This window comes from Trachemys scripta, chromosome 8 (genome assembly GCF_013100865.1).
Source record: "Trachemys scripta elegans isolate TJP31775 chromosome 8, CAS_Tse_1.0, whole genome shotgun sequence".
Classification (NCBI taxonomy): domain Eukaryota; kingdom Metazoa; phylum Chordata; order Testudines; family Emydidae; genus Trachemys; species Trachemys scripta.
In genome coordinates, this window is record NC_048305.1 from 48683522 (window position 1) to 48709956 (window position 26435).

The 26435-nt window shown below is 41.6% G+C and overlaps 1 protein-coding gene across 9 annotated transcripts in view; it reads right to left on the bottom strand.

The window, feature by feature from the left end:
- The window catches only part of RC3H1 (ring finger and CCCH-type domains 1), a 104186-nt gene that overhangs the window by 34234 nt on the left and 43517 nt on the right, over positions 1-26435 (bottom strand). For 6 of the 9 annotated variants that reach the window (XM_034779616.1, XM_034779615.1, XM_034779611.1 and 3 more), the window contains exons 1-4: positions 12241-12471; positions 5393-5513; positions 3794-4033; positions 1590-1765 (exon numbers count right to left, since the gene is read on the bottom strand). In XM_034779616.1, coding sequence (XP_034635507.1) covers positions 1590-1765; positions 3794-4033; positions 5393-5513; positions 12241-12471 — 768 coding nt within the window. Of the gene's footprint in view, positions 1-1589; positions 1766-3793; positions 4034-5392; positions 5514-12240; positions 12604-26435 lie in introns of those variants that run through there. The other 3 variants (XM_034779609.1, XM_034779617.1, XM_034779607.1) reach the window with 1 other exon arrangement.

Genomic DNA, 26435 nt, shown 5'->3' on the forward strand with positions numbered 1-26435 from the left:
ACTGTAACTTCATTTTGGTGAATTTTTGTGCAAAGAAGAATGGACATACTATAAAAACATGGAGTCAGCAACAGCCTAGGCTTCCCTCATGCAGCTGTGCCAATGAATCTCATCCTTGATGTGCAGCACCCCACGCTATTTCAACCCTAACCACCATACATACAACTCAGTCAACATATCCTAGGGTATTCTACCAGCAAGTCTCTCCTAAGCAGACAGAAAATAAAGCTAATTTGTTTGGTGAATTTGGTACTGTTCATCCACTGTGACCTACTCTGAGCCCAAACTTGCATTTCACTTGCAACTTAAAACCAAATTAGAGCCAAAGTCCCTTTCTGTGAAAACTCTGAACATTTGGGACTTCATAAATGAGACCCATTCTAAAAATACAAGTGTCTTATACATTTAATCATAGAATCGTAGACTTGAAATGGACCTCAATCTGTCATCTAATCCAGTCCCCTCCACAGATCATTCCTAACAAGATTTTGTCTAACCTGTTCTTAAAAATCTCCAATGAGAAATTCCCCAACCTACCTAGGCAATTTGTTCCCATGGTTAACCATCCTGACAGTTAGGAAGTTTTTCCCTAATGTCCAATCTAAACTGCCCTTGCTGCAATTTAAGCCCACTACTTCTTGTTTTATCCTCAGAGATTAAAGGAGAAGAATTTTTCACCCTCCTCCTTGTAACAACCTTTTATGTACTTGAAAACTTATGTCCCACCTCACTCTCTTTCTTCTCCAGACTAAAAAAACCCCAAACATTCTTTTCAATCTTCCCTGATAGGTCATGTTTTCTAGATCTTTAATAGTTTTTACTACCCTTGTCTGGATTTTCTCCAATTTGTCCACATCTTTCCTAAAGTGTGGCACCCAGAACTGGACACAATACTCCAACTGAGGCCTTACCAGTGCAGAGTAGAATAGAAGAATTACTTCCTGTGTCTTGCTTACAACACTCCTGTTAATACATCCCAGAATGATGGTTTTTTTTTTTTTTTTTTTGGTGTGCACGCGCCCGCAATACTGTTCACTCATATTTAGCTTGTTATTCACTATAACCTCTAGATCCCTCTCCACAGTACTCCTTCCCAGGCAGTCATTTCTCATTTTGTATGTGGGAAATTGATTGTTCCTTCCTCAGTGGAGTACTCTGCATTTGTCCGTATTGAATTTCATCCTATTTACTTCAGACCATTTCTCCAGATCATTTTGAATTTTAATCCAAAGCACTTGCAACCCCTCCCAGCTTGGTATTGTCTGCTCACTTTATTAGTGTACACTCTGCCATTATCTACATCATTTATGAATATATTGAACAGAACCGGATCCAGGAATGATCCCTGCGGGACCCCACTCGATATGCCTGTCCAGCTTGACTGAACAACTGATAATGAATAACCACCGATAACTAATGGTATAGCATAACTATAAATTCAAAGATGCAAGCAAACGAAAGCCTTCTTTATTTGCATGACAGATTGGTGTGTGGTTCCAAATTTAATGAGGTCTTTTAGCATTTTCTAGGGGTACAACAAGTAAATCTTCCTTGTGTTGTGGAACCTCCAAACAGGGTTTACTTCATACCTTGAAGCAGGAGGCTCTGTAAAGAAGCTGGACAACATGCCCAATGCTGGTTTTAGAAGCTTGAGGAAATCGTGGCTCCAATCTCTGCACCACAAAGAGAACCAAGACCTTTCGTGACAAAGCAGATCCATCTTCCAGAGCCAGCAGAACCAGCTTCAGTGCTTCCTCTTGCATTGCTGGAAAATACAAAGCAACAAAAGAATAAAAACGAAACATCAAGAATGATCTTGCATTAATAACATGCTTTCTCTACAAATGGGTGCAGTAGGTAACCGAAAGGGGCAGGCAAAGTCACTCCAAAGCTCCCAGAAGGTAGTGGGGCATGTGGAAGACACTTACAAGACTCTTCCATTAATACTGGAAGGAGGGTGCAGAGCTAGGAACCAGCAAACCAGCTGCCTGAGCACCAAACTTCTCAACTACCTCCCATCCCGCTGTAGTCAGAGCCCCCCAGCTTGTTGGTCCCATGTTACAGAGCAGCAGATGGAGTGTGCCCAGCCAGCCCTCTTTTTTTTTTTTTTTTTTAAATGAGCTTAGGAGGAAAAAGGAATCCCCCATTTTCAGAGGAGGGCTGAGCTAAGAGAAGAATTCATATCTACTCATCCCTAATGCCGTGCTCTCCTCACTAGAGCTATGTTCTTGCAAAACAAGAACAAACAGAAGAGGCAAACCAGGGTGGACAAAAATAGATTTTTAAACTTAAATTAAATAAGTTTCTTTTTAAAAATGAACTTATTTAAAATAAATGTTTAATTATGAGAGCCTATATTGAGGCCTAAATTTATTCTAATTTATTACAATTATTTAAACTAAATGAAAATAATTCAACCATTACATGCTTGCTGCCAAAGTTTTAAAGAATGTCAAATCACTGAACTCGCAGAAGTTCGTTGAAGTGCTAGACCAGCTTCCGACAGCAAAAGCCTTGTCTGCAGGTACAGAGTATTTTAATTCAGTTTATTTCAACTAGTTCAGTTCATTGACTAGTTCACTCAAAGTTGAGAAATAAACTGGGAGATGTAAAAGCAGGAAACCTTGTTTTCCTTTTCCAATCTATGAATAAAAATGAGGTACCGGAGGATGAAATCTATCAGTCCTAAAATCTTGAAGGATGTGATGACTACAAACAATCAGTTCAAGTCACTAGCTACAGATACTTCCTTTGTTTAATAAATCAGTTTTAAATGCAAAAGTTTTTTTGATAATCCTTTTCTCTGATGTATACAAACACATTAAGGTAGTTATATTTAACTAAAAAAAATTATGCACTTTATTTTAATTTCCATCCAAACGCAGGTGTACACAAATCACAAGTAAAAATTAAATCATTTATTACATAAAAAAAATGCACCATTCACCATTTTCTAACACAGTAAAAACAAAAATTACGAATATGCACATTAAGCTACAATTAAGGATAAGGTTATGTCACAGAGGTCATGGATTCCATGACTTCCAGAGACCTTTGTGACATTTTCCACCTCAGTCCCTGGATGGCGGGAGACCGGCAGGAGCAGCAATGTGTTGTTCCTCTCCCCCACCCCAGGCTTCAGTCATCCCCTGTCAGGCCCCTCCCCCGGCCCATTATTTTTTGTAAAAATCAGACAGGTCATGGACTTCTGTGAATTTTTGTTTATTGCCCACAGCCTGTCCCTGATTTTTACTAAAAATAACCATGACAAAAATCTTAACCTTAGTTATAATTGCTTATATAGCCATGTATAAGTATTGTGTGCTCTCTTGGCTAGCAAAAAGAAGTACCAAATTTAGTGTAGAAGCTTTATTTAGTTGCAAATCAATATGTTTTAATGGTTATCAACCTCTCTTTTCTCTTTCCTAAAGTACAAATGCAAATTAATCACTTAAATGAAGGTTTCCTGCTCGCTGATTTAAACCATGGTTAAAGTTAGTGATTTTTAAAATCCACCATGAGGTAAACTACTCAGTCTTCTCTGTTCATGTCAACAACTAAAGACATCAGATTTTTTGGAGCTTTGCAGAAAGACAGAATAAGCCCTAAAAATATTTGAAAGACAATAACAATAGTTCAAAGTTATCATTAAATCAGAAGACCTACTGCAAAATATCTGAAGAGAAGCCACCGCCCAATAACACTGCCAAGGCAGTTTCCAGCCATCTTTCCCCCCCCACCAATCCCTGAATCCTGCTACTGCAGAAGAACTCGTCATCTCACTGGTACGTACCTGGCCCAAGGAACTGGCAGCCCCTGGCCCTCACTGCAGCCCAGAGGTTGGAAGAGAGTTGCTGGGGATTTTGATGTTGAAGAATGAGCTCTGTGACTGTTCTTTCACCCAGTGACCGTGCTGCACGCATGGCCCTGATCCGCCCTTCTTCCTCTACTAGCTGGCAGTGAACTAGCGTTACAAGCTTCCTCTGCATGGGGCGACTTAGCACACTCTGAGTGGTACTGTTCAGACCCACACCTTCAGAAAAAAAAGCATACAAAGACAGTGAGCTAAATTTCTCCTTCTGCAGGATTATCTAAATGCCCTATAGGTATCACATTCCTCTAGCCAAGTCAACTTTCAACTTCTGTGTTTTGCACTTTAAACATCTTCTAACCAGCTCCTGCTGCACTTCATTTTAGTACATTGAACACTACATCCAAACCTCTCAAAAATGCACTGTGAACTTGGAAAGGTTCATTTCAGGCAGTGCTTGAAGAAAAACAAAAACAAAACCCTACTCACTAGATAGCTTTAGTGCTTCAGCTGCTCATAGCTTTGCCAGGAGACTCAGAGTGGGGGTGAAGATAAATTTGTCAAAAACCTTTTAACCAGAGGCAGATATGAAAGATGAAACCCTTGAGCAGGTCTAGAGAAAGTAGCCTGATAGAAATCTTTAGTAAAAGGCAAAAAATGTGTTTGCTCTAAAGAAAAACCCAAGTATTACTAGTACCTACTGTACCCCAGACTCACTGATGGGGCCTCATCACTGTCTCTCTCATCCTTCGTAGCTATCTCTGGCTAGCAGGTGTCTAACGTATAGACATTTACAATCACCTAGACCAGCATACAGATATTTAAATAACAGAGTTCTATTATTATTACAATTGTTCAAACAGGATTACTCAGATGGATCCAGTTCCTATATAAGGAGATGTGCAATCAGTGTTGGCTAGCTCCAGCCCTCAAGAGTCAAGCCACCATGTTATAATATGACATTGACTTCCTGTTCCCATCTGCTAGTTGGACAATATTAAGTCCAACTTTTCTGGATTGACCCATGGGACATCAAACAAAATTTTACTTTACCTGTTTCAGGCTATATTTTCACTACAGAATGGAGTTTAATTTTTTTTTTTTTTTAATTTAATGGAGATCTCCTATCTCCTAGAACTGGAAGGGACCTTGAAAGGTCATCATCAAAGCCCCCTGCCTTCACTAGCAGGACCAAGTACTGATTTTTGCCCCAGATCCCCAAGTGGCCCCCTCAAGGATTTAACTCACAACCCTGGGTTTAGCAGGCCAATGCTCAAACCACTGAGCTATCCCTCCCCCATTTTACTGTGAGATAGTTAAGATAAGACACAGGTGACTTACCTCAACGTAGCTAGTGGAGGTCAAAAGTATAGGGATGACCTTGACTCACTACATCAAGGTAAAACTAGGGTAGCTTTAGTGCTTACAAAACCCATTTCTTTAACAGGACTTGACCTTTTTTCAAGCAGGTTTCACTAGAATTATTTTGATGGTGTAAGGTCTTTTTAAAAGAAGGGATGAACTATTATCTGTTGCCAGTTCTCCCTTCCAAGGAAGTAGGGCAGTGCAAGACTTACTTACCTCTTGCATTGCTGAGTGGTTTGAGGTACAATGCTAGTTCTTCCACACATTTCTTGGCCTCCTCATAATGTTTGGTGTCTTCTGCTCCACTGCACAAAGTAATTGGCTGCTGCTCAGGAACCTGAAAACAGATGAAGGTAAACTTACACACTACAGTATGCACAGACACACAAAAACACCATACCAAGCTCTTCAGTGTCAAATATTCTTTCACGCCCACCTATCCAACCTTTCCACAACATTAATGTGGGAACATGCTCCAGTTTTAGAACCCTTGACATTTCACTTCATCCATGGTATTCTTAACACTTGAAAAGCTTTTTCAGCCTGAAGCTTTTAAAAATTGCTTGGTATTAAACAGACTTTTTAACACCATCACACAATATAACAGTTTCTCTTTACATAGCTAGTTGTATTATATGGCAGCACAAGGGCACTTCAGTGAGCTTAGGGCACAAATCAATGTATGCCTTAGAATGAAGTTTAAAAGACATGCCGAAGCTTGCAATGATTTCAAGTTTACTTGGAATGTGTGGCAACAACCATTTTGATTTAGTGGTTGAAATGATAAAAGCAGAAGACTTATAATTTACTGGAACACCAGCTAGTACATCAGATATTAAAGCAACACACCAGTAGTTTCATATGTACTGGTGATCAATTTTTGATGCTAAAGCAAGATATTTAGAAAGGGACACTCAAAGCTAGTAGGCCTAAAATTAGACCTACCAGCTGGTTTGGTTTGCAGGTATTTGCAGATCCACATTGAGGACTTGGCTGCTCTAAAATTTTCTATAGAAAGTCAAATGGTCAAACTGCTGCACTGCACATTAGATTTGTGCCTAAGATGAAGCACACAAACTAATGCATGTAATTGCTTTATTTCCTCCCCTAACTTGGATCACTTAAGGCAGTGACTCAATCTTTCTAGACTACTGTATCCCTTACAGGAGTCTGATTTCTCTTGCGTACCCCAAGTTTCACCTCACTTAAAAACTACTTGCTTACAAAATCAGATATGAAAACACACTTGCTGAAAAATTGCTTACTTTCTCATTTTATCATACAATTATAAAATAAATCAATTGGAACATAAATATTGTACTTGCATTTCGGTGTATAGTATATAGAGCAGTATAAACAAGTCATTATCTGTATGAAATTTTAGTTTGTACTGACTTCTCTATTGCTTTTTATGTAGCCTGTTGTAAAACTAGGTAAATATCTAGATGAGTTGATGTACCCCCACTGGAAGACCTCTGTGTACCCCGAGGAGTACATGTACCCCTGGTTGAGAACCACTGACTTAGGGCTACTGTCATTTTCAGTTTAGGGAGATAATGATAACAGCACATGTATCAGGCCACACTTGGAAAAAGGGCCAGATTATAAACCCAGTAAACAACTAGCGACTTTGTGCTACATGTACACACACCACTATCAGCATAAGTGATTAGTCGAATACCACAATCGGTTAGCTGTTTTGTTTTTTTAAAGTGTTAGGAGGCAGCATTCATTTCTTTTTTCAGCTAATTCATCAGAAATCAAAACCACCCACGGGAAACTGAAATTTTTCCCTGACTTTGATACAGTTTCTTTATTGGGGAGGATCTTTAAACCTGAATGAGATTTTAGTGCATAATCATACTGATGTCCACAAATATTTTTGACAATATGATGTGTTCTCAACTTAAGTTTGCATTTGCATTCAAAAAAGGTATTTAGTTACATAACATTCACAATGCATTACTTTTTTTTTGGTGGTTAAAATAAAAAAAATTTAAGCTGTTTTATAGAGCTGAACTTCTCCTAGTTTACGCAGAACAGTGTCATCTCCTCCAGATAAGGTTAAAATTAATATTTCCCCACCACCACAATGTGCGTGCGCACACACTTGAGAAGACAAGTTAAATTTTAAAAACAAGTTCAATCCTGGCCTCCAGGCTTCCTCAGACTACTACTACTATATTAAAGCTTATGCTCAAATACATGTTAGTCTCCAAGGTGCCACAAGTACTACCGTTCTTTTTGCGGATACAGACTAACACGGCTGCTACTCTGAAACCTACTACTATATTGGAACTGCAAACTACCTCCTCCTCTCCCAGCAAGAATCTTAGCTATAACTTTCTCATACAATTTCCTTCATATCTGAGTGAAAGAGGGCTTTAGGATGAAATGTTTTTACCACTTTAGTCAGTGGTCACTACCATAAAATGTACAATAAGAGCGACCCCAGACTGCCTTTCTTCCAAATTTCTAGACACCAGTTTAACCAACACTTTCAATATTAATCATCATTTTAATACTATGTTTCCCTCACAAAGCCTATGTCATTGTAACAATCTGCTTCTGTCTGGGAAAGTACCCAAACAGAACACGTCTAGGTCTAACCATGTGCATCTATCTACATTTGTGCTGAGGCTAGCACTCTACAGCATCCTTACTGTAAGATTACTGTGTGCATGTTTCCATTTAACTCTGCTTCCCTCAATCTAGGGACTATGGCACAACATGAAATGCAACAACATTGTTACATATAGCAGAAAGATGGTTTGGAATAGGCGTGAGACAGGAACACAGCGGGCAGCAATGGATTATTATCCTGAATCAGGGTAGATTTAGCATGCATTCACAGCATTGGTTAGGAATGCTATACACAGCAGAACTGGTCTAGTGAGAGACCAGGACTGTCTAGGCAACCAACCAGAAAGCTTTCCCCAGCCCCAAATAGTACAAAAACAAACAAAAAACGAACATAAAAAAGGCAAGTAAAGCTACACAATGAACAATTTTAAATCCAAGATTTTATTTTTTTTTAAGTGATACCTAGATGTTCAATCTGTTTCTCCCCTTTCCACTGGAAAGCTCAGCTTGAAATGTAGAGTTTATTTTACTTTTACTTTTTGCAAAGTAACTGCTAAATGTGAGAGAGATAACCTGGCAGTTTGATAGACAGTGTAATGCCCCATACTGAGGGAAACTTGAGTTAGAGCAAGTCTACACTTAAAGCGATAAGGCGGCACAGCTGTAATGCTTCAGTGTAGACATTCACTGATGCACTGTCTACACTAGCGCTTTACAGCGCTGCAATTTGCTGTGCTCAGGGGTGTGTTTTTTTTCACACCCCTGAACAAGAAAGTTGCAGCGCTGTTAATTGCCAGTGTAGACAAGCCCTAAGTCACTTATGGTCAGAGTGCCTCGAGTTCCCCATTTGCAAAATTAGCAATTCACCACTTTGTGAATAAAGTGAGTGACACCCTATATTCGTTAGTGCTTGCAAAGTACTTTAGATGCTCAAAATAGATAGCACTGAAGCATGACTTTATTTTCATCTTCATCAAAACATTCTATCACCTCATTTCACCATCCCCTCCCCAAACCCACCAGGGCTCAAATTACAAACTAGTCTTGTGTAATAGTCCTACAAGAGAGCTAGTTAGTTTAAGGAAAGGCAGGCAAAATATCAAGGATATTTTGGTGCTTTAAATGTGCCTTTATTTTCCATGCATCTTCCCCTACAATTAATAATACTGAGAATGACACTGGAATGTAGTCCATAAGCACAAGCAACTGCAGTTGCAGGCAGAAGTTGGTTATGATGAAATATATGGGGTGGGGCCTGAAAAAGAATGCTAAGGATACATTTCATACAGGCTGAGAGCAACTACAAGATTCTGAATTAATAATTAAAAAATTTTGTTTTGGAGGAGGGGTATCAGCTTCATCCTTTACAGCAGTGGTCCCCAAACTTTTCAGGGTCACACCCCAACCTACCCCATCCATGCTCCCCACCCACCTTGAGCTGGGGTTGCAGCTCCCGAGGTGAGATGTGGACATAGGCACGGGTACTAAGGGTGTGGGGGGTACTGCAGCCGCCTCAGCTGCTGGCCCCAGCCTTGACCCCGCTTACCCCTATCCAGGTCTCCCCCTCCCAGAGACATGGCTCTGCTCCCAGCCCCAGCTGGGGGAGGGGGGACACGGACAGGGGTAAGGGGGCTGGCTTTCAGCATCCCCGCTATTAAAAATGTTTCAGTGCCACTGGATTTGGACAAGGGGTAAGGTGGCTGAGGCTGGGGGTGGGGAACCAGGAACGGAGCTGCAGCCCAGGGGCCGGTAGCTGGGCGGCACTCCCTCCCCATCTTCTGTGGGGGATGGCCTGGGCCGCATTGTGCTCCCTGAATGTTTCTCTGTACCCCCCTAGGGGGGCATGCCCCACAGTTTGGGGACCTCTACTTTATAGTAACTGTCATATTAAAAAAAGAGTTTAATTGCACGGAATAAAGATATACTAAGCAAAGGCACAGCAAGTTTTCTCCAATTCCAGCTGTCAGCCTGCCTTTCTCTCCTTCTAACTCCTCCCCCTTTCAAACAGATGCACATTTTGGTTTATGGCAAGAAACACTGCTCAAAGCTTTAAGTTCAGGAAATGTGCCAGGCAGTGTTCCTTAGCACAGAATTCCCTCTTAAAGGAGCTCAACTTAATGATGAATTTCAATGCAACACCTCCAAATATGATGGTATGAGCTCTCTAGTTGCACATCTTTCTCTCTAAATATTTCTGTACTTCAATTTTGCACGTGTTCTTTTAAACACAAAAACGCTGAAAGAACTGCATGCAGTAAAGCTTTTATAATGCTTCATTCTGAACAAAGAGGGTAGAACTCTACCCATTTATTGTCTTCCACAGGGCTTGTGAAAACATACAAAGTTTTACATTCACACACAGCATTTCATTTTTCTGACATGGCCTGCTGTACAACCAATTTAACTGATGACACTTAAAAAAAATCCAACTCTGGAGAAAGAGGGCGTTAATCTGGAAGAGAAAGCTATCTGTTATGTGTACCCCGCCTGCCATGTTGTCACATTCATTCCTGCTACATCTAGTGCATGGAACTATACTTAGCTCTTTGGGAACTGGGCTGAATAAGAAACTTAATGCTTGACATGTGGATTCTAGTTTACTTTGGCCATTTGATGTCACCTGTTTGGAATGTGCACATTGCAGTTTCGTGTGTCACAGAAAAAAGCAGGAGGGCAGAGAGACTGTATGTTGAAGCAGGGACTACACAACCTCAAAAGACCTGTCTGGTAGATATTTAAAATGGCTAATCAGAGTAAGCACTGAAGGGATACTTAAATAAACCACTTTGACCACTTTAAGAATTTCTTCTCTATTTTAAGTTTTTAAAACAAAAACAAAACAACAAAAATCTATACTCTCTACCACCACAAACGCATAATAAGTATAACAACAACAAAAAAACCCCAGTGTTCTTTTAATGCCTGGGCTGTATCTGTATCAGTTAGCACGTTATTCCCAGAAACACATAATGTTCTACTGACTTCACCAATGATGCTGGTACACAAACAGGCCAAAGTGACCCATTTGCTTTAAGTGAATCCTGTCATTACTTTTACTCCCCTTAAAATAGTTTTGCTTCTTAAAATTATTATTTTTAAAAACACATGCAGGAATGAACCCAAGAAAATAAACAGTTATAAATTGGTAATCCCTTACAAAAGTACTAAACTGAAAGAAGGGGCTCCTTTTCCCCAGATACAAGTTTTAAGTGTCTCCTGCATCATTTCCTTCTACAATTAAACTTCAGCTTTCTGGATTTCATGCTTCTCTTTTTAAGACATTAGAGCCATTAGATGTACAGGGATTGAAACTCAGAAGATTTACAAGAAGTGGGGGGAGGGTCAAGCAAAGAGTGTTAACTGGGAAGTGGAATCCAGAACAGCGCAGTATTAGACTATGAAGGCTGTCAAGAATACTCCTGAGTGACATATACTTCATAATCATGTTTTGTTGAGCCCAGCTCAGTTTTGTGGAGATGTGCCCAAGAGAACACACCCTTTCAGTATGAAAGAGCTCAAAGTGTTTGTAGCCTCATCCAAATGCCTTTTTTCTAAATAGTCAATGTGCCCTGCATTTGAGAAAGACTAGGGCAAAGTGGTAGCCTCCTTGATGTTTAGGACAAAAGTTAAGAACAGTTATTGTATTACAGCAATGGTTAGAAGCCTCAACCAAGATCACAACCTCATAGTGCCAGGCACTGTAAATATGCATAGAGACAGACAGTCCTTGCCCTGAAGAGCTCACAATCTAAAAAGAGATGGAGAGAAAGAAAGCATCCTCTTTTACAAGTATGGAACAGGGGCTCAGAGAAATTAAGCCAACTGCCCAAATTCACACAGGAAGTCTGACAGAGAGTCAGAAATTTAACCCCAATTTCCTGAAACCCAATCCAGTGCCTTAATCACAAGGCCATCCTTCCTTTCTAAAATACCTCATCCAACTGAAACTATACAGCAATAAATCAGTTACAATGTAGCTAGAATTTCTTTAACATCCTTAAATCTAGCCAAGATTGCCATGGAATCTTTAGTACTTAAGTGGTCAGGACTCTGCAATTTTCCATCTCATCAAAAAGGATTTTGTTTTTGGTGAAGGATTTAAAATAAAATAAAGCACAAGCAAAAGTCATTAAAGTTTCCTCTTAAAAACACACACATCACCATCTGTCCCTTTACTGTCTGATCAATTCACCTGAAAGCCTCCCAACACACTCGGCAACACCCAGCAGTCATGTTTAAAAGTCTACCTTGGAAGGTCTATCATCATCATCATCATCAAGTGTTAGTTTTCTAGACCAATGGAAAAATGAAAACTTGAAAGTAGCATTCACTATATTTTCCACTCTTGTACCCATGGCTCTCTGCTCTACACCCATCTAGCAACCATCATTAGTCCCACAATTTTCATTCACTTGTTCTTCCCTTAAAAAAATGCAAGGAAAAACTAAGAAAGAACAAAAAAGAAAAATGTGCGTTGTTACCTGAGCACCCACTAGCTGCAACAAGGCTGAGTTCACAGGGAGGAGATCAATATCTGTATTGATAGTGGTCTGGTCGAAGGGGCATGCCTTACGGTGGAGCTTGTTGAGGCACATCTTGCAGACAGTGTGGCCGCAGCCCAAGCTGATGGGCTTCCGGATCGTTTCATCAAAAGTTTGTGTGCAAATCGGGCAGGAGAGAAAATCCGTCCATTGTGGAGCTTGTACAGGCATTGTTTCAGAAGTTAATTCACAAGACAAAATCAAAAGCACAGATTCCACTGGAATCAAAAACTTTGACAAAAATGTTTGTTTTTAAATATCTTCTGTAAGTACAGACAGCCAGCACAGAGTGTGAAACATATCCTGGAAGGGAAGAGAAAAATGAAGTTAGCCCTCTGTATTGCAAAAGGTATTTTAAATCCTTTATGTTATTAATCTAATTCTTGAAGATGGACTGGCCTAGTTGAAGTGGGAGTGCAATTCAGAATTTAGAACAGGGGACTTTGAGTCATGACCTCTGTTCTACTGGCAGCTTGGCCCTGACCTTGGCCAAGTCACATAAACCCCTCAGTTTTTACATAGTTGTAAAAATGGGAATAATTATATCTACTTTATGAATAAAGCTGGATAAATTGATATTTGCAAAGAAAGATAAAGATCATGAAAAACAAATTGAGCAAATCAATATACAGCCGCTCTCCAGGTTACACAAACCCGACTTATGCATCCCGCACTTACGGAAAAATGTCGTCTAATTTGGTCATTTAACACATATGCGATACTTTAATGCATGCATTTGGAGAAAAAGCCTTGGTCTGGAATGGGGTGGGCAAACTTTTTGGGCCGAGGGCCACATCTGGGTGGGGAAATTGTATGAAGGGCCGGGGTAGGGGTGCAGGAGGGAGTGCGAGAGTGGGTGTGGTGCGCAGGAAGGGGCTCAGGGCAAGGGATTGGGGAAGCGGGGGGTGCGAGGTGTATGAGACCCTCACTCACTTTTACTGGGCTTGGGCAAGGGGTACAGGCTTTGGGCTGGGGCCGAGGGGTTCGGAGTGTGGGAGGGGGCTCCAGGCTGAGCCCCAGCCTAGGGCAGGGGGTTGGGGTGCAGGAGAGAGTGAGGGGTCCAAGCTCTGGGACGGAGTTTGGGTGCAGGAGGGGGCTCTGGGCTGGTGCACAGTGTTGGGGTGTAAGTGAGGGGTGTGGGCTCTGGGAGGGAGTTTGGGTGTAGGAGGGGGCCCCGGGCTGGAGCATGGGAGGGGATGTGAGGTGCTTATCACAAGCAGCTCCCAGCTGGTAGTGCAGCGGAGCTCAGGCAGGCTGCCTGCCTGCCATGGCCCCACACTGCTCCCGGAAGCAACTGGCTGCTGGCACGTCTCTGCAGCAGGGGGTGGGGAGGAAAGGCAGCAGATCTCTGTGCGCTGCCCCCACCCATAAGCACCGACTCTGCAGCTCCCGTTGGACAGGAACCGGTCAACGAGAGATGTGGAGATAGTGCTGGGGGCAGCGCGTAAAGCCACCCCTCATTCCCCCCCAGGAGCCACAGAGACGTGCCAGCAGCTTCCAGGAGCAGTGTGGGGTCACAGCAGGCAGCCTGCCCGAACCCCGCTGAACTTTTAGCGGCCCAGAGATGGCGATCGACTGGCAGAGGCTCCAGGATCAACCAGTCAATTGCAATCCATGGGTTGGTGACAACTGTTCTACAGACTGACGGAGACATTGTGCTGCAAGTAAGGGAATCCTTATTGTGTGTCCCTGGCCTTAGGAACTAAATCAACGAACCCTGAGAGGCAGTGAAAAGAGGATTCTTCAGGAAGCCAACTTGGACCACAATGAGGGACAGTGACTACTGTAGTTCCAAGAGAGGCACATCCAACCCTTTTTCATTGAAAGAACCATTGCCACAACACAGGGCCTTTCTGTATTTTAAGAAATGCAGCACAGATGCTTCCTACTGCTCTAACAGATTCCATTTAAATATTTCAAGGAAATATAACCTGGGAAGTCTTTCTTACTAGGTTCTGTTACATCACATCATGATCTGAATGCCAAAAGAGGAAATGAATGCTGATAAGTGTAAGGAAGTATAAGATAAAATATCCCCTTGCTGTGAAAAAAAAAATTAAACAGAAGAAAATAAACAAAACTGCATCATGTATGCTATGAGAAACAAGGTAACAGACTAAATATGAATAAGAACAAATGATTAGAGTAATCTTTATAACGGAAAAAGCACTGTAAATGAGATACTACAAATGTCTTCAGTCTGAAATTGATCTTCTACCAAAATTTATCAAAAGCCAGTGTGACTGCATGGATTTAGTTCCATTCTAAACAGGATTTTCAAAAAGAACTTTTTATTTCTATTATACACAACTCTAGTATTTTTGTAAGAATATTTTCCCCCTTCCTCTCCCGATTTATAATTACTCCTTGGAACCTTGAAAATCATTTCCTCACTGCATTGGTTTTTCCCTTCAATCAGGAAGGAGCATACTTGTTTGCTAGAATATATTCAAATAGAAAGTTACTATGCATGCTGAGTAGGAACCATTTGTCAAACATTAGTAAGTTGGGCATTTTTACTTAAAAAGTACACAGTTTTAAATGGGAGACATGACTAATGGCCTCCAAATTAGAACCTGTTTTAATCAGAGATACTCTGAAAACATTGACAACTAATCAAAATATATTTTGTCTGAAAAACTTAGTTAAGTTTGTGTCCCAGAGTTTAGTGTAACTGTTGTTCACAACTATCCTACCTGATCAAAAAAAGTTACCAGTTAAACCATGGCCAAGACTACCAGTATCACATATGAAGAAGACTGGTTCAATCAATAGTATCATACCATTGCAAGCACTCAGACCAAAAAAAAAGGTTTAACAACTGTGTACATCCCAGAAGGGTCACATTTTTCTCCACACTTGAAGCCTTAAAGTGTTGCCACTATCTTACCAACCAAGGAGGTACCAGCCAAGGAGGAGTGGATAGGAAACAATACAACTCAGTCTGTTAATGAGGCTGTTATTGAACACCACAAGGCACTAGCTGGAGGCTTTGCCTATGCCAAACTCCAAAACCTTACCAACCTATGGAGCGAGAATTTGGAAACTTGTTTTTAAAATAACCTCCATGCCCCAGAATAAACACATTTCTATTTCATCCATCAGTCCTTGAAAAACAAGCCTGCTAGTAACACAGACATGCAAAGCAAATTGTTCTACTTCTTACAGGACTAGCATATCATTAAACCTACGAAAAATAATCATTGATTCACATGAACCATACAAACATCACAGGGAATTTGCTTCCTATCATTTGTCTGTACAGTCACGCTTAGTTAACCAAGCCAGCTTTTGTAGGGTATCACTATACTTTCTTAAGATTCCAAGAGAAGCAAGAAGACAAAAAGTAAGTGAAATCTAATATATGTACTATTTCCCATAAAGTAGTATGAAGTTTGAACATGTAAGTGCCAGCTGTTTGACGTTCCTTTCCATCAAAAGGGGGCAGAAGGGAGGGATAGCTCAGTGCTTTGAGCACTGGCCTACTAAACCCAGGGTTGTGAGTTCAATCCTTGAGGGGACCACTTAGGGATCTGGGGCAAAAATCTGTCTAGGAATTGGTCCTGCTTTGAGCAGGGGGTTGGACTAGACCTCAAGGTCCCTTCCAACCTTGATATTCTATGAAAAAAAAGTGAAATTTAAGAAGCCAGAAGAATTAATTTCCCAAAATAATGTATACAACTCAAGAACAGTATGGGCAAGTTATTTTATAGCTTTTGTTTGTTTTTAAATCAAATCTATGGCATTAAACTAAACATGAGAAATTTCAGGCTCAAAAGTTGTTCCCTAGACAGTGAGAAAGTTTTAAAAAAAGACTTGTAATGGAATGGATGATACTACTTTAACAATGGCTTCTCTACCAAGGGATTTAACTACGAGTCCATTCCAGAATGCAACCCAAACAGTATTAAAATTCACACTTGAAACAATAGGATATTTTGCATTCATATTCCTATCCTGTATTCTACTTTTTTTCATATTTACAGACTCCTGTACTTTTTTCCTTTTTTTAAGATCCTGGCTATCCTAAGACAACTGGAGTAACAGGTAACATTTATCAGTTGTCCTGACAAGGTTCTTATACAAAACTCTCATTTTTCCACACTAAGAATATAGCCATGGAATCATCCATCTCCGTGGCCAGACTGCAGAGTTTTGAAAGAAAAAGAAAATACACATATGCTAGTAAAGGAAAACACTTGGGTGGCTCCTAATCAGCCTAAGCAAAAAGACTTTGAATTGATAGATTTCCACAAGGAAAGTGCTGACTTGACATATGCCAATAGGCAAAAGAGGAAATATAAAATACAGATAAAGTTGTCTAACCACAGCCATGGAAGCAAAGCTGCAATCCCCCCAACTTCCACTTGTCTAGAACAGGACAGGAAAACATATACTTGTTTTTCATCATCATGGTAAAGGGTGGGCAAGCAGACTTTATGCCTCTGCTGGTAAATTTCCATACTAGTTTTGGAAGGCTGGTACAATATCACTTACAAAATTCAGCTGAAATTCCCCTCTTCCTTGGGGGTATTTCAGATTAAGACCCGTGACAAATGCTGTTGTGCAGAGTTAGGGTTACCATATTTCCACAATCAAAAAAAAGAGGACACTGGGGGGAGCCCCACCCTAGCCCCGCCCCCATCCACTCCCACTTCCCATCCCCAGACTGCCCCCCTCAGAACCCCAACCCCCCCTGCTTCTTGTCCCCTGACTGCGCCCCCTGCTGAGAACCCCCACCATAAATGCCCCCAGGACCTTACCTGTCCCCTGACTGCCCTGACCCTTATCCACTCGCATGGGTGGCAGGGCTGTAGAAATTTTGGTGGTGCCCAGAACTCCCCCCCCCCACACACACACCTGCCTAAGGCTCTGGGAGAGGGGGAGGAGGTCTGGTGTGCAGGTCCTGGGCTGGGGTTTAGGGTGCAGGAGGGGTGCAGGCTCTCGGATAGAGTTTGGGTGCCAGGTGCAGGCTCCGGGCTGGGGCAGGGGGTGGGTGTGCAGGAGGGGGGTGAGGGGTGCAGGCTCTGGGATGGAGTTTGAGGGCAGGAGGGGGTGTGTGGGAAGGGGGGAGGGGGGTTGGGAGGGAGTTTAGGGATAGGAGGGGATGCAGGGGTGAGGGCTGTGGGTCAGAGGATGAGGGGTTCATGATGCTGGAGGGGGCTCAGGGATGGAGCAGACGATTAGGGTGCGGGGGATAGGGCTCAGGGCTAGGGATGAGGGGTTCATGATGCAGGAGGAGGCTCAGGGCTGGGGCAAAGGATTAGGGTGTGGGGGGATGAGGGCTGGGGCTGAGGGGTTTGGGGCATTGGAGAGGCTCAGGGCTAGGGTGGAAGGGCAGGGTAAGTGCAGCCTGTCTTCCCATTAGTAGATGGGGGGCACTAGGACCTGATGGCAGCAGACAGCAGTTGCTGCTGGCTCTGGCAGTACAAGCAGGCAAGGGAGAGGTAGGCGGGGAGGGGGAGGCTCACGTGCGGGGGGGGTGGCAGGTGGAGGCCGGGGACCCATCCAACACATCCCCGGCTCCCTGACTGCCCCCCCCCCGGACTCCTTACCATTCTGGCTCCACGTGTAGGCAAAACACGCTGCCCAGTGGGTTGGTTTGTGTGTTCACAGGGCTGCAGACAGAGGGAGGGGGGAGCAGGAGAAGGCTCTGGCTGCTGGAGGCCAATGGGAGTGGCTCAATCAGCCCAGCCGCCCAATCAGCAGCCGCCCTCTGCATGGAAGGGAGGGAGGGCGGCGAGGGAGAAAAAAAACCCCGGACATTTTAACCTTGTTACCAATTCCTCCCGGGCTGCTATTTAGAGACGCAATAGCCGGACACGTCCAGGGAAATACAGGGTAACCCTATGCAGAGTCAAGCAGCAGATAAGTAGCCAAAAGGCTCAGAGCTGGTCCCCTGGTCAAGAAAGGTGATAGCAATGAGACTGGTGGTATATGCACTGGTAAAGTATCTAAATTAATTAGCACCAAGGCCTGGCGCTGAGGAGGGGTACCAACCAAATGATATGCCAAAACTAGAAAGGAAGCACCAAAGGCAACATGCATCAGTGGTAATAAAGGAAAACAATGCCTTTTTTCTCTCTCCTTAGAATCCTTTTAAGGATCTGAATGTTCTCTTTCTTTTCTCTTACCCCAAGTAGCAGGGTGGATAAAAACCTTAAATCTGATTTAAAAAAAAATTAACTTAAATTAGATTTTTTTCTGTTTAAAATATGATTTTTTAAAAATAAACTATTTGAAATTATGGCAACCTATACTAAAAGCCCTAAAATTATAATTAAAATCATTTACATTAATTTAAAAATAAGCAGTACATGTGTGCTGGCAAGTTTTAAAGAAAGTGAACTACTGAACTGGTTGAAGTCACTGGCAAAGCACCTAGAACCAGAGTTTGAAGTGCTAAATCAGTTTTTGACAGCAATAGTTTTTCTCCACCTGCAGAAGAGGCTATTTTCATTTCAGTTTATTCAACTACTTCACTTCAGTGACTAGTTCATTCAAAGTTAAGAAATCAATTGGGAGGTGAAAAAGGCAGAAAAGTTTGTCCTCTTCCACGCTATGAATAAAAACAAGGTGAGGGTGAGATCTAATTCTAAAATCTTGAAGGACATGGTAATGTAAAAACAAGCAGTTCCATTTACTAACTACACAGAATACTTGGTTTAATAATTATTTTTATCTGGAAAAGCATTTTGATAAAATTTTTCTTATCTATCCAGCACATGTAAAATGTTCTTTTTATTAAACTAAAACTATTTTAAAATGATATTTTTGTGCATTTAGTTGAATTTGAATTTCCAAAGAGCTTGACACAAATCATAAATAAAAATTGTATCTAGTAAAGAGATACATGTACATCCTTCACCAATTTCCAACATAATACTGTAAAAAAATTAAGCATCTGAATAAATATAAGTTAAGCTATATAATTGCTTAAATGTGTTCATATATAGCATACCCTCCTGGATAGCAAAAAGCACCAAATTTAGTGTAAAGGCTATAATTAGTTGCAAATCAACATGTTTTAATGGTTAACAATCAATGAGAATCAGCTTCTCGGAAAATAACTAAAGTACAAATGCAAAATAAGATTAAAATTGATGCTTTAAAACAAGTTTTTCTGCTTGCCGATTTAAACCATTATTAAAATTGGTGATTTAAATTGCTTTGATTTAAATCAATCCACCCTGCTTAATTGGTTCAACAGGAACTCAGGAGTCTTGCATCTCACTTATGGCACAGAGCATTGTCAACTCTAATGACATGGAACAACCTTTTGTGCCGATGGCGCAATATGGGAGACTTTTTTGGGGATGAAGCTTGCAACACTGGATGGTGACAGATGGGAAGCTTGACCCCAGCCAACTGTTGTCTTGGAGCGATACTTCCTGGGCCCAATAACATCAAGGGCAGCACCAAGACTGGAGCAACAGGGCATGTCTCAGGTCTCTTTTCAGAAGACCTCAGCACAAAGACTGGCCTTCTTACTCCCAAAGGAGTGATAGAAACAGCAGGTTGAAGAAAGCCAAGGGCATGTCTATTCTTCCTTGTCAGGGAGTGAAGGCACAGCACATCATGCGCTGGGATATGATGGTTTCTCTCAAGCACACAAGACAGCTAATGTGGGTATCTATCTTGAAATAGATAGCTCAGCAAGATGCCCATCTTTTTAACCTCATGTGGAGTTTGGGACTTACCACAGCCTCAGAGTTAACCTAAGGTGAAAGGCCCATTTACAATACAGTATAATTAAACAAACAACACTATAACTAGCTCGTGAATACCAGGTTGTTCTGTAGCTCGCTATGACAAAGGAATTAAGATGGTTGGGGGTGCATTCCCTTCTACAGAGCAAACTGTGTCAGCACAGCACTTTCACCCACCAAGGATATTCCTTGTCTACACAATTGTGCAGCTCAGTGCCAGAGGCAACAAATCTGGTAAATGGACATGCACAGAAGCCCTTGACAAATATTCATATACAGTAACTCCTCACTTAAAGTCACCCCAGTTAACGTTATGTTGCTGATCAATTAGAGAACACACTCGTTTAAAGTTGCGCAATGCTCCCTTATAACGTTGTTTGGCAGCCTGCTTTGTCCACTGCTTGCAGAAAGAGCAGCCCGTTGGCGCTAGCTGGTTGGGGCTTGGAGCCAGGTGGACCGGCAGCCCTGCTATCAGCTCCCCGCTCCCCTAAGTTCCCTGTGCGGCAGCTGCCCAGCAGGCTATCAATTGCCGGGCAGCTCACTGGTCCCTCCCCCCACTGCCATGTGCTGCTCCTGCCCTCTGCTTTAGAGCTGCTTCCAGGAGCCTCCTGCTTGCTGTGCAGGAGGAGGAAGAAGGGGGCTAATGTCGAGGTGTCCCCCTCCCCCTGCTCTTGTACTGTACCTTATTTTCACAGAGCGGGGGGGGGGGACAGACGGGGGACACGACAGAGCTCAGAACAGAGGGAGCTTGCTGGTAGTAGCTGCTGTCTCAACTTGCTGATCTACTTAAAAAGGCAGTGTACTTAAGAGTGGGGTCAGCGTACTTAAAGGGGCAATCTCTCTCTCTCTCACACACACAGGGTGTGTCTCTGTTTCTCTCTACCATGCTGTCTCCCCTCTCTCCATTAACAGCATGTTAACCCTTTAGGGCTCAGCCAAGTGCTAGTTCATGAGGTGCATTTAGCAGTAAGGCATTCCCTGGGAAATATCCCCCCCTCTGACTTCACCACCTCAACCAAGCTTCACAATCATTGTTGCGTACAGTATTAAACTGTTTGTTTAAAAAACTTATACTACTGTGTATGTATGTATGTATATATGTATATATCTTTTGTCTGGCAAAAAAATTCCCTGGAACCTAACCCCCCCCCCCCCTCTACAGTAATTCTTATGGGGAAATTGGATTCGCTTAAAGTCGCATTTTTCAGGAACATAACTAAAACGTTAAGCGAGGAATTACTGTACAAACTTCCTACTAAAACTCAGTATAGTCCCCTCTTTCTCAGTCTTCCACTATATGGATTTTATGCATTTTCTTCACCCACGACCCACATCCTCAACATCTTATTTCTGCCAGTTTCTCTTCAGGCTCTATTTTGATCTCGCCTTTCTTTACCACAAGTAATCAGAATAGTGATAGCAGGAGATAAAGACTTTAAGCATTGCATATCAAAAACTACAAAATGGATTTCAGACTGAAATTCATGTTCCACCAAATACAAGAGTTAGAGCGCTAGTGCAGGCTGCATGGAGTTATTCTTATCATCATGCGGTTTCCAGGACTACTCACTTTACTTTCCCTGAAAGGCCACACATCAGTGACCTTCTTAGTAGCTGAGAAGAGCTAGAGGTAGCTCACTTGGCAATCTGCTGGTCTTGCATTTGGGGCAAGGTGATTCCTAGCAAGTTACATTAGTGAGCTTTACTCTCCTCTTCCCCGCCAGCCCCCAAACTTGCTCATGAACTCAGATGCAATGTCACTTTATTGATGAGCATGGTCCCACCCTTGTGTGTCTGTCCCTCCTTCATGGACTCACCTCACACCATCTTTCTTTTTTGCATCTCTGGCTCCTGACTAGAATCATACTTGTGCTAATGTTCTTGCCCAAAGCTCTTGCTGTACAGCACTAGAAAAAGCAGAACCAACTCAGAATAGAAGGAAATTCTGGTCAGTTTCATGCTTCTACACCAGAGTTTAAAAAGTAAAATTGCATTCAAGAGTAGAACAGGTGCAATCCTCATAAGAGGAGAAAGTGGGTGCATGGAAGGACAGGAGATTCCTTGGACCCCCACAACTACATTTACTTAGGGATACTGGATTCAAACAAAAGAAAAGAAAAACAGCAGCCCAGAATGAAGAGATCGTTGAATATTTCAGTACTTCCATTCAGTACCTCCACTCAAACCATATTATTCTATACTCTGATCACTAACTCAAAGCTTTAGTGAAAGTTAAACAGAGTTTACAGCAAGCTTCCTGGGCTCCCTGTCTGTGCCTCCAGATCTTACTACTCACTTTTTCATGATCTGCAGCTACAAAGAGCTTAATCTTTATATACCATGTCCAACATCTTGATAATCTTTTCGTTTCCAAGCTAAATTATTTTCCTTAGTCTTAATATCATCATCATCATCATCTTGATCTTTTATAGAGAATTCTCCATGGTCTCTACAATAATTTTTGTTGCTTTCTCCTAAATCTTTTCCTTTTTTTCCATCTTTTCCATTCCATTTTTGCTGGGTCTCTTAAAATGAAGCAAATAAAACCTAATGAAGTATTCAGGGTGTGAGACCACCTGTCAAGTGTACATAGTGCAGCTATAAACAGTGTAATACTTTTGTCTAACCCTTAGTACAACCTAATATCTCAATTATTTAGTTTTGGCCACTGAGCAGACTTTTGGATCTTTTCCCCACTGCCAAGAGGTTACAACAGATTCATAAGCCAACTGGATATGAATTGTTTCAAATTATTCCTTCTGGTATACAGTGATTTGCTCCTATCTATCATGAAGTTCACCAGCTTTGATGTTGTCCAATTACCACTTTTTACTAGAGTTTATCATAGTTCTTCCTAGTCTTTACTAACAAATGTTGCCACCTAAGATTGTTCATCATAGCTCGGGGCCTGCCTTAAACATAAGCAGATGCTAGAGGCCATGGAATGCCTCAACAATTCATGGCTTGATTCCCCACTCCAACAATAGGAATGAGGTGAGACTGGAGAGCTATAAGTAGAGCTCATGGAATTTTTTTTTTTTTTTAAAATAGTTGTGTGTGGTTTGATGGGGGGAGATTTTTACCCTGAAGGTGGGGGGGGGGGGGGAATAGGTCCTGCCCCAACTTGGGGAGAAATGGAGGCCCGGGGGAAGGAGGCTGGAGGGAAAACCCACCCCACACTCACCCGACAGCTGTAACTCCTGTCTGATGAGACTCAGCCTGGGCATTGCAACCTGGTGCACAAAGTTGCAGCAACACTCAAGTCTGGCCCTGCTGCCCCTCCATCATGAAGGAGAAGTGGCCAGCCAAACCCAAAGGGCAATGAGACCCTGTGCCAAGTCACAATGCCACTCCCTCAAATTTAACCAGTCACTCCCCTCATGATGGAGCGGTGGCTGAGCCAAACCTGAGCAGAGTTTCATTTTATAAAGGTTTATTTCACATTTGCAAAATACAGGGGTTCTATCTATAAGGCTCAATCCCCAAGCTCAACTAGGATCCTGCAAATCAACCTGAGAGAAATACTCTTATTCACTGCCAGTTCAAACTCCAACTCTGTACCCCACAAAAATCCTAATTAACATTTCATTGGTTTACATGGACACAGCTCCTGGCTACTCTAATTTAGTATTTTGCAAGTAGTTAATAACATGGCATTAACTTTGAAAACTGCTATTCCTCAACAGTAGCATAGGTAAGGGAAGATGATAAGGTTGTCAAACTATATTTTCTATCCACTTGAAGAATAATTTTCCAGGTATGTTTCCTGTTGCCTTTATTCATCCCATGTTGTGGGAACTTCTGATAAATCTACCCGATGGAAAATCCATGAATTTTGCTACACCTTCCCCTTAGTTGGTGGAGCAGATCCTCTGGATTATTCAATTATTATATTCCTCCTACACTCAGGATTATTAAAAATAAATACAAGTTGGTGGCTCAGGCAAAATGAATTGCTTGTCTCAGGCCAGTTCCCAGTGGGAAAGAGTTATCAGACAGACAGACCCCACAAGCACACAGAGAACAAGGGTTTAAGGAGCTTACAGAATAAACCAGTGTCTTTGGACCCTCCAGGACAAGCCTACAACGTAGTAGGAGAACAATATGGGGGAGCTTGCACTGCTACTGTCATGTAGGACCCAAGGTGAGAGGACTTCATTCTACAAGCCTGTCAATGACTCACTTTTCACCAGCACTTTACATTAAAATAAGTTAACCGTTAACAGAACTGTTCTGAGTTTGGCCTATCTAGTAAAAAGTATTATGAATGCACTGCAATATTTTCTCTCACTTCCCCTCATGATCATTTTAAAAAAGTCTTATAAAAACCTTACATTTCTTTTAAAGGGTGAAGAGAAATTATAAATATTTTACCTGACTCCTTTACCAGCCAGAAGAAAATGGTTATTTAGATACAGTTCAAAACTGTGCAGCTTTTTCTTTTTTAAGAACGCACAGAGCAGCCAACTGCAACATTCATGAAAAGGGAAAATTATGTTACACAATGTTTCCACACCCAGTTCTGCAGAATAGCATCTGAAAATGAAAGCTTACTTCTGATCACAAACAATTTTTGGATGTGGGGGAGGTGGGAGAAGAATACGAAGAGGAGATGCTAAGAGAAGAGATTCTTACCTTTGCTTGTGGAACTCCATAACCATCACAAATGTGCTTGGGATATTACTGCGTGGTTACTGTATTTTAAGACCAATGAAAGGGAGGAAAAAGCTCTCTGGACTAGTCGTACACACAGTGTTAATCAAATGACTGCACGTTCTGAGTGCTTCACTTCCTCATTCTTTATATCTATATATATATAGACACACACACACACACCTACCTAAAAGGCGGCAGAGTTCTGTGACAAAAGCAAGTCCTGAAAAAGCCGCAAAACCCAGGTAGTTTATGCCTAAAAAATCCTCTCCCCCACCCTTAAAAGGATACTGCACAGTAAATCACATAAAATACAATTTGCAGAATATTAGATAAACTCTCATTCAATGCAGAGTTGTTTGTGCACACTTATGTTTCATTTTTAAGCTAAAAAAAGAAACCATAAAACCATGTACAAAACCAGAATGCCAATTCCAACTCACACAATCCAATCAAAGTTAGGGCTGAAGTTTCTTTACCTTCAATTACATATCAAGGCTGCAATATACAAGGAAGGGCTTCCTCCCCTCTATAGACCAACTCCCATTAGCTGGAATGGGAAAGTCAGAAAGATCCCCTTCTCGACACATACCTCCGCATTATGTACAAAAGTCACTTGTTTAGTAGCCAATAAAATATTTTAGCAAAAACAAAGACCTGTTAAGGACAAGACATTAGCCTGCACTTGAAACATCCTAGTTTCTAAGAACATAAAAAATCCCTTACGCTGCCACAGCACCTCCTATCAGAGATCTCAGAGCACCTTACAGACATTAATGAATTAAGCTTCACAACATCCTGAGAGGCAAGAACCAATTTATTTTTACAAGTGGGGAAGCCTGAGGCTTAGATGGGTTAAATGACTTCAACTGAGACACCTTGGGTAAAAGCTGGGACTAGAACTCCATTCCCCCTCCCAACCTGCGAGACCTGTGCTTCAGCCACAAGACTATTCCTTGCCACTAAAGGTTAAAACTGAAGAACATTTACATCCTTTATACATCTGTTGTGGTGTGTGTGTATGTATATATATATACACACACACACACACACACACACACACAAAAAGTTGGGTACATTTTAATATAGAATAGCTACAGTTCTCTTTATAGGATATAAAACAAGAACTGTACATTTTTAAAAGCCAACAGTCAGTAAATTTTCAATGAAGTATACAAGAGTTAATTTAGCAGGCCATAACAGCTTCACAGTTTATGGTAGAGACTCTGTATTTCTACCATTTATTTAAAAGAAAGGAGCAATCCTAAAAAAAAAAAAAAACAAAAAACACACAGTAGATTCTCAGGTCATTAGCCTGAAAAAAATTCTACATGTCACTAGCTTAAGTGCACATGGTTTAGGAGAGGTTAGGGAAAAGAGAGGGAAATGTCCAGAACTACATCCCTTCATTGCAACTAGAGGGTCTTCACATACCTCTAAAACAGCAGACCTTGTTGTGCACACATTTTCCTACCAAGCAACTGCAATTTAGGTATATGGGCCTCTAACTAGCAGTTATGCACTAGGGCTGAAGTTGGGGAAGAGGGTGGGGAGGAGCCAAGTAGCTGAAAAGAAAAAAGAAAAAGTCACCTTTTCAGAGAAAAGATATTAGATCTATGGGTCAATAGTCAAAAGAACTCCATCCATTAACCTTCCAAAGCAGAAGTAACAGTAAATAAAACATCTGTCCTCCCCAAAAGTAGATGTTGGAGTTTGAAGAGCTGTTGTCTAAAAATACATATAACCAAATTTGAATTCCAATGGGGGAAAATG